The sequence below is a fragment of the Erythrolamprus reginae genome, chromosome 5, assembly GCF_031021105.1.
Source record: "Erythrolamprus reginae isolate rEryReg1 chromosome 5, rEryReg1.hap1, whole genome shotgun sequence".
NCBI classification, from domain to species: Eukaryota; Metazoa; Chordata; class Lepidosauria; order Squamata; family Dipsadidae; genus Erythrolamprus; species Erythrolamprus reginae.
The window spans coordinates 83,761,910-83,775,977 of record NC_091954.1 but is presented as its reverse complement, the minus strand read 5'-3'; the positions used below and the strand labels follow the sequence as shown (position 1 = coordinate 83,775,977).

General features: G+C 39.0%; 1 protein-coding gene across 1 annotated transcript in view; it reads left to right on the top strand.

Moving 5' to 3' along the window:
* The window catches only part of COL4A4 (collagen type IV alpha 4 chain), an 82,952-nt gene that overhangs the window by 54,603 nt on the left and 14,281 nt on the right, over positions 1-14,068 (top strand). The window contains exons 30-40 of the mRNA XM_070753335.1: positions 1,507-1,677; positions 2,563-2,706; positions 3,459-3,566; positions 5,210-5,391; positions 6,740-6,803; positions 7,743-7,817; positions 8,825-8,932; positions 9,333-9,440; positions 12,277-12,348; positions 12,930-13,058; positions 13,940-14,047. Of these exons, the coding sequence (XP_070609436.1) occupies positions 1,507-1,677; positions 2,563-2,706; positions 3,459-3,566; positions 5,210-5,391; positions 6,740-6,803; positions 7,743-7,817; positions 8,825-8,932; positions 9,333-9,440; positions 12,277-12,348; positions 12,930-13,058; positions 13,940-14,047 (1,269 nt within the window). The remainder of the gene's footprint in view (positions 1-1,506; positions 1,678-2,562; positions 2,707-3,458; positions 3,567-5,209; positions 5,392-6,739; positions 6,804-7,742; positions 7,818-8,824; positions 8,933-9,332; positions 9,441-12,276; positions 12,349-12,929; positions 13,059-13,939; positions 14,048-14,068) is intronic.

The window sequence follows — 14,068 nt, the reverse complement described above, 5'->3', positions numbered from 1 at the left end:
CAGGGAAGTCCAGGAAAAGTCAATGGAATTTTAAAGAAAATGGATGCTAGAGATTTGATTATTAGATAAATAGTTTTCTTCTTATTAGATAATAGCTTTTTATATTATTATTATTGTATGTAATACAAAGTGTTGTAGAATTAGATGAAAGATGTTTTGGTATTGATTATTAATAGTTTTTCTTTTTTTAGTGATTAAGTATTTGAATATAACTATTTGTAATGATTGTGGGAAGTATAATTTGGATGTAAATGTAGATGTTTGAATATGGAAACCTTGTAATTTGAATTGGAATAATTTTATTATCTTCCTAATTAGTGTTATTAATTTGAAATAATGATTAAAAATCATAATTTGATGTTTTAAAGTAAATATAGGAGGAGCTTTTAGTGGGTAAGGGTTTTTAGTTAGGAGAAGGGGAGAGAGGGGAAGAAAAGAAAGGAAAGCAATGAATAAGAAAACAAAGATGGGATGAAGCATTATGGCTGAGACTTAAGTAGTTAGCGATACAGTAGTTAGCATTTTGAAGCAAATATTAGCAGTAATTTACTTGGAAGATGATATGGTTATCTGGATGATGAAAGTAGACAAAGGAGGCAGCAAGAATTAGCTAAGATATACTAAAAATAATGATATAAGATTTTTATATGTCTATTAAGTTGTACTTAAGGTATATGATGTTATATATATATTTTTGGTGAAGAAAAATAAAAAATAAACAGGAGCTGCCCTGGAAACAACAAAAGACTGGCCCACAGTCCTTCTGCCAATGAAAATGGAGCTTGTAAGCACTGCATGAGACCCTCATGAGCTCCATTTTCATTACCAGATGGTTATAGGAGGCCATCACAGCTGAAAATGGAGGTCGGGAGCCTGTTTTTGTTGGAAGAGCACTCAGGCCACCACTGGTGCCCCTGACATGAGTGGTGTTGAGCTGGCCATGTCTCCCCACCCATTGCCCCCTTCCCCCACAAAGTCAAATACCCCCCTGATGCAGCCCTCGGTGAAATTGTGTCACTGGGTTAGAACCTTTATAGAATCTATAAGTTTTTCATTAGAAAGCCTTCCTAGCCTACCTACTTATATGCAAGAAGCTTGTGATCAGCTTGTCTTGTCCTCGTTTTTATAAGTAAGCTCTTTCGCCTCTTTTTACCAATAATATAGTCAATTCGGTTTCTGAATACTTCATCAGTGAACATAGTGTCAATTGGGTTGCTGGAAAATTATGTCAGCAATAAAGAAATAATTGGATTGAATACTTCCCTTATAGAAGGAAGCAACATCAATACAGCTTGGCTCAAGAATTTCAAATTCTGCTTGTAAGACTTTTAAATGTTATAGTAATTTTGGCCTATCTTGTCTGCTTTCCCTTGCCTCCTCCAGTTCTGGGATATCTAGATGTGGTGAGTGAAGAGAAACAAGTAGACATAATTTGAAGAACTCCCTTTTTAAATGTGGCCTTGGAAAGAATGGAATAATATGGTGCTTGCTGTATTTTCCCATTAGGATTGAAGGGCATTAAAGGTCCTCAAGGAGATATGGGAGCATCAGGCCCAGCTGGAATGAAAGGATTGCCAGGAGCTCCTGGAACCCCAGGGCCACCCGGCTTTCCAGGCTTACAAGGAGATCCAGGATTTACAGGGGGAAATGGAGTGCCAGGTCTTCCAGGAACCAAAGGTATATGACTCTAATAATAATTTTTAAAAATATCTGAATTTTATTTATTTATTTATTTAATTTATTTATTTGATTTGCATGCCGCCCATCTCGCTAGGGACTCTAGGGAGATCACAACAAAAATTAAAACATATAAATTCCATTAAAATCTCAAAAAAAACCCAACTGAAAACAATTTAAATTGCACCATACATTCCATTTATGGCTGGATCTTGACAGTACACCATCAGATCAATGCCCCAGGCCTGCCAGCAAAGTCAGGTCCTTATAGCTTTCCAGAAAGCTGCTAGGGTAGGGGTAGTCCAGATCTCAGGACATAGCCGGTTCCAGAGAGTCAAAGAGCCAAAGAGAAGGCACTCCCCCATGGGCCCGCCAGCCAACAGTGTTTAGCTGATGGGACCCAGAGAAGACCAACCCTGTGGATCCTTATCAGTCACTGAGAGCTATGTGGTAGGAGGCAGTCTCGAAGATAGTCTGTAATGACCAACACTTTGAATTGCGCCTGGAGACCAATTGGGAGCCAGTGCAGTCCGTGGGGGATTGATGTAACATGGGTGTACCTAAGTGTACCCACAACAGCTTGTGCGGCTGCATTCTGGACCAGCTGTAATCTCCGGACACTCTTCAGGGGTAGCCCTGTGCAATAATGTAACAGTGAGGTGATAAAGGCATGAGTGACTGTGAGAAGAGTTGTAAATATAAACATTATGTATAACTCATAGGTACCACCTTCAGTAAAATAAATATGGGCTGGTTGATTTGGGAATTCAGTGTCTCAAAATATGGAACGTGAACTTGGGTTGGACAAGCCATAACGTATGTTGTGGAATCCAGTCAATACATCAGTAATGTATATTGTCCATTTTCTCTCAATGTTCTATTAAGGAGACAGAGGATCCCAAGGCATGCAAGGTTTCCCAGGCCTCCCAGGAAATGCAGGAGAAATGGGAGCATCAGGTGTAAAAGGAGAAGAAGGACAAATTGGTCTATCTGGTCCTCGTGGAGAATTTGGGAGAAACGGTTTCAAAGGTAGGTAGAATAATATTGGTTTATGAATACCTTCTCTGGGTCTCTGTTTCTCTGTCGCTGTATCTCTCTCTCTGGCTCTCTCTCATCTCTCATCTTCAGCAATCTAATTTATATGGCTGTCCATATCAATTATATATGACTCAGTTGCGGAAATGTTCAAATTAGTATTTCAATGCCACAAATGGTAAAAAAAAGTAAGATTTTACAGCCTAACATAGATGAAAATTAACAAAATTTCACAAAAACGGGGTGGGTGGGCTTTTCTGAGCAAAATAAACAAATAAGCATTAATTGTTTTCATTTAAATTTTCATATCATTGTGTTCAGAAAAGTTCACATTAGTATACTAGTGAAAAAAGTATTCAAAAAGACCATTCCAGTAGCTAGAACCAACCCTTTTATACTCTGGGTCTAAAAGGACCCGGAGGGTAACATTGGTAACTTTTTTTGCCCAGCAAAAACTATAACCCCCCCCTCAAACCCCCCCACCCTTAGAAAGAACCCCTCAAATAAGAAAAAGTCATGGAATTTCAAGTTTCAGATATGCAGGGAATTTTTTTACAGGGTCGCAAACTTCATTTCGGGTCCTTTTAGACCCGAGGAGAATACCAGGGTTAAGGGGTCACGGCATTAAAAAGGTTGAGAACTACTGCTCTACACAATTATATCACTCTGAAGATCCCAGAGGCAGAGGTGGATAGATTTTAAGCAATTATATTGTAGTAAATCGTTGCATACATTCTATTTTGAAGGTGAACCAGGATTACCAGGGGACAAGGGCAGCATCAATATCCTGCAAGTAAAAGGACAAAATGGAGAACTAGGCCTTCCTGGTGATGTGGGGTTACCAGGGATCCAAGGTAAGCGTATAAATTAGGTAGGCTGCCTCAAGTCAGTTTTCCACCTCCATGCCCCCAACCAATATAGTCAAGATATTGCATTTTGAGACAAACTAAATTATGGAGACATCAAGGAGATAACATTTAAGCCTTTACATCACACAGATAACAGTTAAAATCAGTTAAAACAGTATAAATACCTGCAGCTGTATTTGCCCTCAGCACTCTGAGGCCAAAAATTTAGTGCAGCTACCAAATTTCAGTGGTATGATTCTGTGCTTTCTCTTTATTTGGAGTTACATGAAAATAAAATCAAAAGACAGTAAAGTCTAGAGTAAAATACAATATAAAAAGGGTGGGGGCATTTGCCCAGGTTCGCCTGGTGCACCAGTTGTGGCCCTATTTGGACCGGGAGTCACTGCTCACAGTCACTCATGCCCTCATCACCGCGAGGTTCGACTACTGTAATGCTCTCTACATGGGGCTACCTTGGAAGAGTGTTCGGAAACTTCAGATCGTGCAGAATGCAGCTGCGAGAGCAGTCATGGGCTTTTCCAAATATGCCCATATTACACCAACACTCCGCAGTCTGCATTGGTTGCCGATCAGTTTCCGGTCACAATTCAAAGTGTTGGTTATGACCTATAAAGCCCTTCATGGCACCGGACCAGATTATCTCAGGGACCACCTTCTGCTGCACGAATCCCAGCGACCAGTTAGGTCCCACAGAGTGGGCCTTCTCCGGGTCCTGTCAACTAAACAATGTCCTTTGGTGGGACCCAGGGGAAGAGCCTTCTCTGTGGCGGCCCCGGCCCTTTGGAACCAATTCCCCCCAGAGATTAGAATTGCCCCCACCCTCCTTGCCTTTCATAAGCTTCTTAAAACCCATCTCTGCCGTCAGGCATGGGGGAACTGAGATATTCTTTCCCCCTAGGCCTTACAATTTACGCATGGTATGTTTGTATGTATGTTTGGTTTTATAATAAGTTTTTTAGTTGTTTAGTATTGGATTGTTACATGCTGTTTTTTATCACTGTTGTTAGCCGCCCTGAGTCTGCGGAGAGGGGCAGCATACAAATCCAATAAATAAAAAATAAAAAAATATGTCTATAAATAATATACAAAATCAAGTACCATATTTTTGGACTATAAGACACAGTGGAGTATAAGACGCATCTAGATTTTTAAGAGGAAAAGAAGGAGAAAAACAATTTTTGGCCTCTATGTGTCTGGTGTTTGCCCTCCCCAGTCCTGAGGAGCACTCTGCAGGCCTCCCAAATCCTCTGTGCCTCCAATTTTTGCAAAAAAAGGCCCATTTTTGACCTCCCAACCTCCCCCCCCCCATATCCCGTTTTTACTCTCCCCAGACCCCAGGAGTACTCTGCAGGCCTGCCAAACCTCTGCATGTCCCATTTTTTGCAAAATATTAGTCTACTTTTGGCCTCCTGACCTGGAGCACTCTGCAGGCCTCCCAAACCCTTCGCATGTCCCGTTTTCACCAAAAGTGGAACTCGGGGAGGTTCTGGGAGGCCAAAAATCAGAACTATATTCAGTCTATAAGACTCACAGACGTTTCCGCCCACTTTTTTGGGGGAGGGAGTGCATTCATGTTAAGAACATTTATTTTATTATGTGATATAGCAATGCATGTGAAATAATTTCAGGTGATAAAGGCAATGCTGGATTCAGAGGAATCCCAGGACCACAAGGCAAACAAGCAGCTCCAGGCCTTCAAAAGGGCCAGCCTGGTGATGCTGGACCCTCTGGTTCCCAGGGCCCACCAGGTCCCCCAGGGCCTCCAGGTGTGGCAGGGATAATTGGCTTCCAAGGACAAAAAGGCGATCAGGTATGCCAAGTAGACAGTAATACCATATTTACCTTTGTACTTGCTATAGAGTTGGACACAATATATATTTTCATATTTCTGGTGTATGAAATTATAATATACAGTGATCCCCCGTTTATTGCGTCCCCAACCATTGCGAACAGGGTACTTCGCGATTTTTCAACCCGGAAGTCAAAATACCATCTACGCATGCGTGCCCGTTTTTTCTATGGGCACGCATGCGTAGATGGCAACCGGGAGATCAGCTGCTGGGCGGCTTCCCTGGGTCTTCCCCCTCTTGCTGGCGTCAGCGAGGAGTTTCCCCACCGCCCACGCAAACTCCTCGCTGCCGCCCGCCCTTCGCCCGCCCACGCCGTTCATTCTCGCCGCTTTCGAGCTGAGTCCTGAAGCGAATTCGCTCCAGGACTCAGCTCGAAAGCGCCGAGAGCCAGCGTGGACAAGCCGTTCCTTGGCGCTGGCTATCGGCGCTTTTGAGCTGAGTCCGGAAGCGAATTCGCTCCCGGACTCAGCTCGAAAGCGCCGAGAGCCAGCGTGGACAAGCCGTTCCTTGGCGCTGGCTATCGGCGCTTTTGAGCTGAGTCCGGAAGCGAATTCGCTCCCGGACTCAGCTCGAAAGCGCCGAGAGCCAGCGTGGACAAGCCGTTCCTTGGCGCTGGCTATCGGCGCTTTTGAGCTGAGTCCGGAAGCGAATTCGCTCCCGGACTCAGCTCGAAAGCGCCGAGAGCCAGCGTGGACAAGCCGTTCCTTGGCGCTGGCTATCGGCGCTTTTGAGCTGAGTCCGGAAGCGAATTCGCTCCCGGACTCAGCTCGAAAGCGCCGAGAGCCAGCGTGGACAAGCCGTTCGTTGGCGCTGGCTATCGGCGCTTTTGAGCTGAGTCCGGAAGCGAATTCGCTCCCGGACTCAGCTCGAAAGCGCCGAGAGCCAGCGCCCCCCGGACCCCCAACCCGGGTTTGGGGGGCTGCTAGGAAGCCCTCCATGCCGGCGGCAAACAGCCGCCCCGCCCCCAATCTTCGGCTCCTCGCTAGCGCTGTGGGAGTAAAAACACCATCTGCACATGCGCAGATGGTGTTTTTACTTCCGCAGCGCTACTTCGCGAAAACCCGCTCGTTGCAGGGGGTCCTGGAACGGAACCCTCGCAACGAGCGGGGGATCACTGTAGTTCTTTAGTGCACTTTAATAATATAATATTGCTGCTTTTTCGTAGCTCCTAGAATCTAAGGGGAGAAGCAGCTCCATCTATGTGTTGGACATTCTTGTCATCTTGAATTAGTAAAAATAATAAAGACAGGATACAAACAAAGAAACAAACAAACAAATAAATAAATAAATAACACCTTTTTCTTCCAGGGAGCACAGGGACTATCAGGTCCTCCTGGACAACCTGGATTTGGTGGTCAAAAAGGATCAAAAGGTAGGAATGCAATAATAATGCCAATAACTACTGTGTTTCCCCAAAAATAAGATCATGTCTTATATTTTTTTTCCAACACTGAAATAAACGCTTGGCCTTATTGCCACTCAAAAGTCCAGTTGAACTTATTATCACGGGATGTCTTATTCTGGGGAAAACACGGTATATCCAGTTTTGTGGAGCCGGGACAAATGAATTTAGATAGAAGCATTTGTTAAAAGCAAAATTAGCTAAACTGAAAAGCGGATCCAATTGCTTAAGATGTGAAAGCAAATAGCTCAAATTTCTTCTCACACAACTAATGCAATAGAAAGGGTTTTTTAAAAATAATAATGTTCATTTGTTTTAGGTACAGAGAGTATGAGATTTGGGGAGATGGGATCATTTTGTTAAATTATGTAAAATGGCTTCAAGCTTTTGGTAATGCTGTTGTAAAAATGAAAAGTCTTGGATAGGCATGACAAATAGAATAGAATAGAATAGAATTTTTATTGGCCAAGTGTGATTGGACACACAAGGAATTTGTCTTGGTGCATATGCTCTCAGCGTACATAAAATAAATTATACATTTGTCAAGAATCATGTGGTACAACACTTAATGATTGTCATAGGGGTCAAATAAGCAATGAAGAAGCAATATTAGTAAAAATCTTAAAAATCTTAAAAATCTTAGGATATAAGCAACACGTTACAGTCATACAGTCACCATGGGAGGAAATGGGTGATAGGAATGATGAGAAAAACTAGTAGAATAGAAGTGCAGATTTAGTAGAAAGTCTGACAGTGTTGAGGGAATTATTTGTTTAGTAGAGTGATGGCGTTCGGGAAAAAACTGTTCTTGTGTCTAGTTGTCTTGGTGTGCAGTGTATATTTTCTCATTTTCTCAGTTGATAGGTGAGGTTAGCTTTTGATTGTAACATCATTTCACACTGTTTTCAGGTAGCAGAGGTGACCCAGCTACTCATTATGGTGAACCTGGCAAGAAAGGCCCCATAGGAGTCCAAGGATTACCAGGTGATGTTATTTTCAATTATTTTTAGACAATAATCTCATCACAGTTGGTAAATACAATATTAATTTCTTTTATTTTTTGGCATCTATAAAGCCAATAAAACTAATTCACCTATAGCATCTTTTCCATCTTCGCATGAATTTGCACTTACCTTTTTACTTTTTTTGCAAGAAACTATGCGCAATAAGAAGTCCCCTCTTTTCTTTCATGCTTCTAATACTGGGTTGACATTGCCTTATATAATTTTGACAATTTAGCCAGAGTAAGAATTTTTGTTAACTGCCATCAGAATGTCCATAATTAAAATGGAAAAGGTTAACTATGTTAGAGTTTTGATACCAAAATGTTTGGCATATTGCCAAATTGCGAACAATTTGATGTACAAGTTGATTCACCACTCTAATTGAGTTTTTGTCAAGCTAAAGTTAAAGCTTTCTTAAATATATGGTCTGATTTTATAACTTATGTTCATTGGGGAAAGTTAATTGCTTATGCCGGATAAATTATTAATGTGTGGTAGATATATCAAGGAATTATTCATATTTATTAAATTATTAATTTAAATTATATGCCGCCAAAGTACTCTGGGCGGCTTACAACAAGAATATGAACCTAATATGTGGTTTCATTGCCTAATGAACCTTACAACTTAATATGTGGTTTCATTAACTGTTTTTCTTGCTCTCCTTTTTAACCATTACAGGAATTCACTGGATTTTATTGCTATGCTTATAATCATTGTATTTTTTTTTAGAACTACACGTTTATTTCTAAAGGGTATTATCTTACGTATGGACTATAAAGAGCATGGTCATTAGAAGGTTTTCATTGTAATTCAGAATTACTCTTTGGATTTAGTACACCGATCATGAACTGACAATGAACAATAGGCTCAGGTTTAGGTTGGATACCAGTTGTAATAGCCATCTGTCCAGAAAGAAAAGTCAATAAGTACATTCTTCTGAAAAATGTTTGCACTAAAGTTTGATTGTTTTTGTGACTATTTAAGGACTTCCTGGATTACCTGGAGACCAGGGTATACTAGGTGTTAAAGGAGAACCAGGAAAAAGGGGTTCCAAAGGGCTGCCTGGAAATGCAGGAACACCTGGATTCCCAGGTGAGAAAGAACTAAATAAAAATTGGATCAACATTAAAACAAATATTGTGAAGTATGATAGTGGACAGGCCAATGAAAGCGAACATATGAATAATAAAGACATTTTAAAATGTCTTCCTCTTTTTTTCTTTTTTGATATTGGGGTGATTTGGGCAGATTTAAATTGATAAATAGGTTTTTAAATTTGATTGTCCTTAAATACAAAATAGGTATTGTGGGGTAGATGTGTGAAATATCCCAGAAGGCCTGTGCTAGAAGAACAGAAAACTGAATGCATTCCTAGATTTATCTTCCTTCTAGAGATTCTAATCACCATGTTGCTAAATTAGGAAGCATTCTAACAACATGAGAGAGAATAATAAATTATGTTCAAATATGGGAAATGTCTATTTTATTTTAGGTGTGCAGGGAGCTGCAGGATTACCAGGACCTCCAGGTGAACAAGGTAAACCTGGTTTTTTGGGAATTCCAGGTTTCCCAGGACCGCCTGGCAACCCAGGTAGAAAAGGTAAATATTGTGGAGAAATATGATTATTGCAGATGCCAGTGCAGATCATGGTATTAAAATGCATACATGATAGCTGATCTAAGTTTACTGCATAAACTGGTGTTTTGAAAATATATCTGTAGCTGGCCTATTCTATACTACTAGGTTTGTATCTTTAGTGGAAGAAGTTGTAAAACATTTAATTGCCTGTGGAACAAAAGTTGGAAGATCAAAATGGATTGTGCATCAAGGTTCCATCATTTGTATAATGGTACATGAGAAAGACGTTGAGAGGTGAAAAGAAGAAATGGGGCCTAGGGAATGATCAGATAAGAGGGGGCATAGCCCACAGCTGCATAATAGGTGGACAAAGAATCTCAAAGGGCTCCCTCTAGCCTTTCAGGCTGTAAAGGAGATGGCAAGAGAATCATACTTTCAGAATTGCAAGATTTTGTTAATGTACAATGAAGTAGAATGAATTTTCATTCGACCAGATATATGCATTCTACACAAACAAATTATTAGTTGTAGCTATTGTCAAATTATAAAACTGTAGGTGTTTGGGTACATTAAGATCCCTAATTACCACACTGCATACCTAAATAACAAGTAATTAATGAGAATACCATAATGATAGTAATTAGAGCTTGCAAGTGAAAAGTAAAATCTGGTAACAACTTTGATGAAATCATCAGTATCACAATTTTGTTCCAAAAGTAAAATCAAAATGAGCATATGCAAGTATTAAAACCTGTGCAAAATAATCAAACTGGGTCACTGATGATTTTTTCATTTTTCTCATTTGGCCAAATTAGAAGAAAGCATATGGCCTAGAGTTAATTTCAAACATCTGCTTCTTTGTTTATCACATATCATCAAATCTAAAATGAGTCAATAATTTACAGTACAAGATATAAAATGCACCATTTTAAGATAATAAAGCAATGACTATAATAAAACATAAAATTCAATTCAAATTCAAACCTTTATTGTCAGAGTACAACTTGTGTATAATGAGATTGGATGAGCCTCTTTTCGTGCACCAACACCCCAACCTAATATAGCTCACAGTGAAAGACACAAAATCCCTGACCCAGTGAATCCTACTAACCAACACACAATTCTACTACTCCATGTGAACTTATTTTATTTATTTATTTTATTTATTTATTAGATTTGTATGCTGCCCCTCTCCGTAGACTTATTGCACATCATACCAGCCCTGCAAGTCAATTGTACTATGTTGTTATAAAATTATTTTCCATTTAGTAGTCTGACAGCCCATGGATAAAACTGTTCTTCAGTCTCTTTGTATGGCTGCCTATGCTTCTGTATCTCCTTCCTTATGGCAGGAGAATAAAGAAGTACTGACCAAACTGTGAGTCGTCCCTGAGGATTTTCCTCTCTCTTCTAAGGCAGAGAACCCTAGCGATGTTGCCTAGTGGTATCAGGGGACAGCCCACAATATTTTGTGCTGTGCTCACCACCCTTTGTAATGTCTCCCTAACCTTGGCTGTCAGGCCAGCATACCACACTGTAATGCAATGAGAGAGGACACTTTCTATTGTGGACCGGTAAAAGGACACAATATAAAATCAGTCAATCAACATCTCTAACTAAACAGAGAAATACTAATTTTCCAAGGTTATGTAGAAGAGCTGTACAGAACAATATCAGGATGGTGAAATTGGATTTGGGATGGATAAGGCAGTTACATAGGGTAGAGATGGAAAACTGTCTTTACTCCTTCTACTTTCTGTATATGGGAACCTGACACAACTCCAGGTAGGAAGAGCATACGGAATGAGTCAGTTATACACACAGAGATATGTGCATTCTACTTGCCTTCTTATTCATTTTTCAGACAATCAAGGCAAATATTAGGATCTGCAAAAGATATTAGGTAGACTATCCAAATATGTCAGTAGGAAAATCTCCAAAATCTTAGTAATGGATTCATGAGGATTTGGAGTTAGGGTATCTTAGTAGTTCTTACATTTTTGTTGAAGTTATTATTTGCCAACAGCCCTAACTTGACCATGTCATAAATCATAGAAATATAAAATCATAGAATGTAAAAGAGATCTACTTTATGACTAGTGCAGGAGTCAACCATTGCAGCATATTGCAACAGATGCATTAAAGATAACATAGAAATACATATTTAAGAATCATTTTCTTTTAAGGAAAACTATTAGCTTGCAATTCTAATTTGGAGACGTTCCACACCTCTTCATAATATCTCAAGATAAACATTATCTTAATTAATTATTAATTATTTCTTTCTTGTATTTCTTTTTCAATGAAACCAAATTGAAGGAATTTAACATCTCTATTTAAGAATGGTATATTCATGAGGTCCAATTAAAAGTCATACATGGATGATTAAAGGGGCTTAAATTATTTTGAGTTCCATTTCACAAAATGAAGTAGAGTGGAAAATTGTCGGTTCCCTCTGTCCTGAAGATCCCCATGAATGCTATAAAATTATGGAACATTTTATTACATTAATTATAATTTACGGAAGTTACCAATAAGAATACTGAAAGAACGTTTTATATCATTGGTGCCAATCTTTCATTTCATTTTAAGCATCTTCAGAAAGTCTTTGGCATGTATTAAATATTTTCTATGGAAAAACTAGGGAATAGATTGGTAATAAACCAAAAAATATAAAATTATATATAATTAGTTTTATCTTTCTGGAAGTAACAAAAAAATTACATCTGCTAAAATTTAGATAGAAAAAATTGTTCCTTTGATTACTTGTTGCATTTGTCTACTTGTTGCATTTTTACAAAATGATCGTTTTCTTTTCCTGAATTCATTATATCCTATTTTCCCCAAAATATTAAAGGTTTATTGGGATCACCTGGAGTAAATGGTTTAGATGGACAAAAAGGTCAAAAGGGTTTGCCAGGACCTCCAGGTAAAGAATGAAAATTATTACACAATTTTTAAAATTAAAGTCAATATCAAGAAACAATTATTTACATTTAATAAATGCATGATGCCTGGCTCTTAATGACATTAGTTACCTCTAACGCAAACTAATAAAAATATGCAATAGTAAATATTATTATTTAGCAATATCTAATAAGTAATGGGGTCACGATGGGTCGGTCACTACTTCACAGCTAACAACAACTCTAATGAAGAAAACAATTATATTGCAAGAAATTAATCAACTGTATTTTGAATGAAATATTCATGATGTAACAAAAAAAGAAGCGCTAATCATCAGAGAAATGAGTCTTTGCGCATATGTGTAGTATCACAGAAGTATCCATGGTGATTTCTACTAGCAGCATTTCATCCATGTTGCTTTACAAATTTCATTTACCTTAGTTGTGTCTAGGAGAACTGAAGGACTTGATATCCCAAATAGGAAAACTGAAAAATCACATTGACCAAATATAGCTTCATTTGGATAGAATCAAAGGAATAAATCATTCATGTCACTAAATCCAACACTTATTTCCTTTCACTCATTATTGTTCTCTTGTAAAGGTTTAAGTGAAATGGGACCTCCAGGGTGCACAGGAGAACCAGGGCCAAAAGGTAACCGAGGAGAACCTGGGCTTCCAGGAAGAACTCAAGGAGGTCCCCAAGGAGAGAAAGGTCTAAGAGGTCCTCCTGGTAAGTAATAAATCTCTTAATCAAGGGTCCCCAAACTTGGCAACTTTAAGACTTATGGACTTCAACTCCCAGAATTCTCTAGCCATAAGTCTTAAAGTTGCCAAGTTTGGGGACCCTTGCTCTTAATTAAAAAAAGCAATAACCATCATTTGTTTTAGTTACCCAAGATGGGGAGAAATGCCCAGAATGACTGGAGATAGATGAAACTAATATGTTTTATTGATAAGCACAACTACACCACTAAGCTCCTCACCAAAGGAACACAAAAGAGCCCTGACCATAGCAAGGTTACAGGTTATACCAGGGGTCTCCAAGCTTGGCAATTTTAAGACTTATGGACTTCAGCTCCCAGAATTGCTCAGCCAGGTTATACTGTATAGTTTTGGCTTTTTGCATAGGACTGAAAAAAGAAAATTATGTAAATCATATTATTACCTCTAAATCAGAATGTGTTAAATAAAACATTTGGGGATGATCTTATTTTGACACCCTACATTGCTCTACACTATGGGAATTCTATCTTGCCAGTTTTCAATCATTTCGGCTTTATTGTCTTTATATATTGCATCATTTCACACCGTTCTTTTCCTTACATTTAGAAGGGGCAAGAGTCTCATTTCATGTGTCTCCCAGAGTCAAAGTAAATGACTAATGTTGATGAAATCAAATGTATTGCACCTCCATAGTCAGTAGATAAACAATATTCTCTTTCAAAAGCTGCAGTAATAATTTATTGAATTCTCATACTGTCACTTTCTGCTTAATAATTAAAACAATTATGCGCAACATGAACCTTTTCTTAAGTAAATATGACAGGAGAAATGAATTGTATAAAACATGGCCAATATTAATATTTCATCATATTCTTTGTTTCCTTGTAGGTAAGCCAGGTGTTTCTGGTCCTGCTGGCCCTATGGGTCAGCCTCCTGAAAATAGAACTTGTGGCTTTCCTGGGGACCAAGGTCCAGCTGGCTCAGATGGCATTAGAGGTACCTTTAAAACAGAATTGC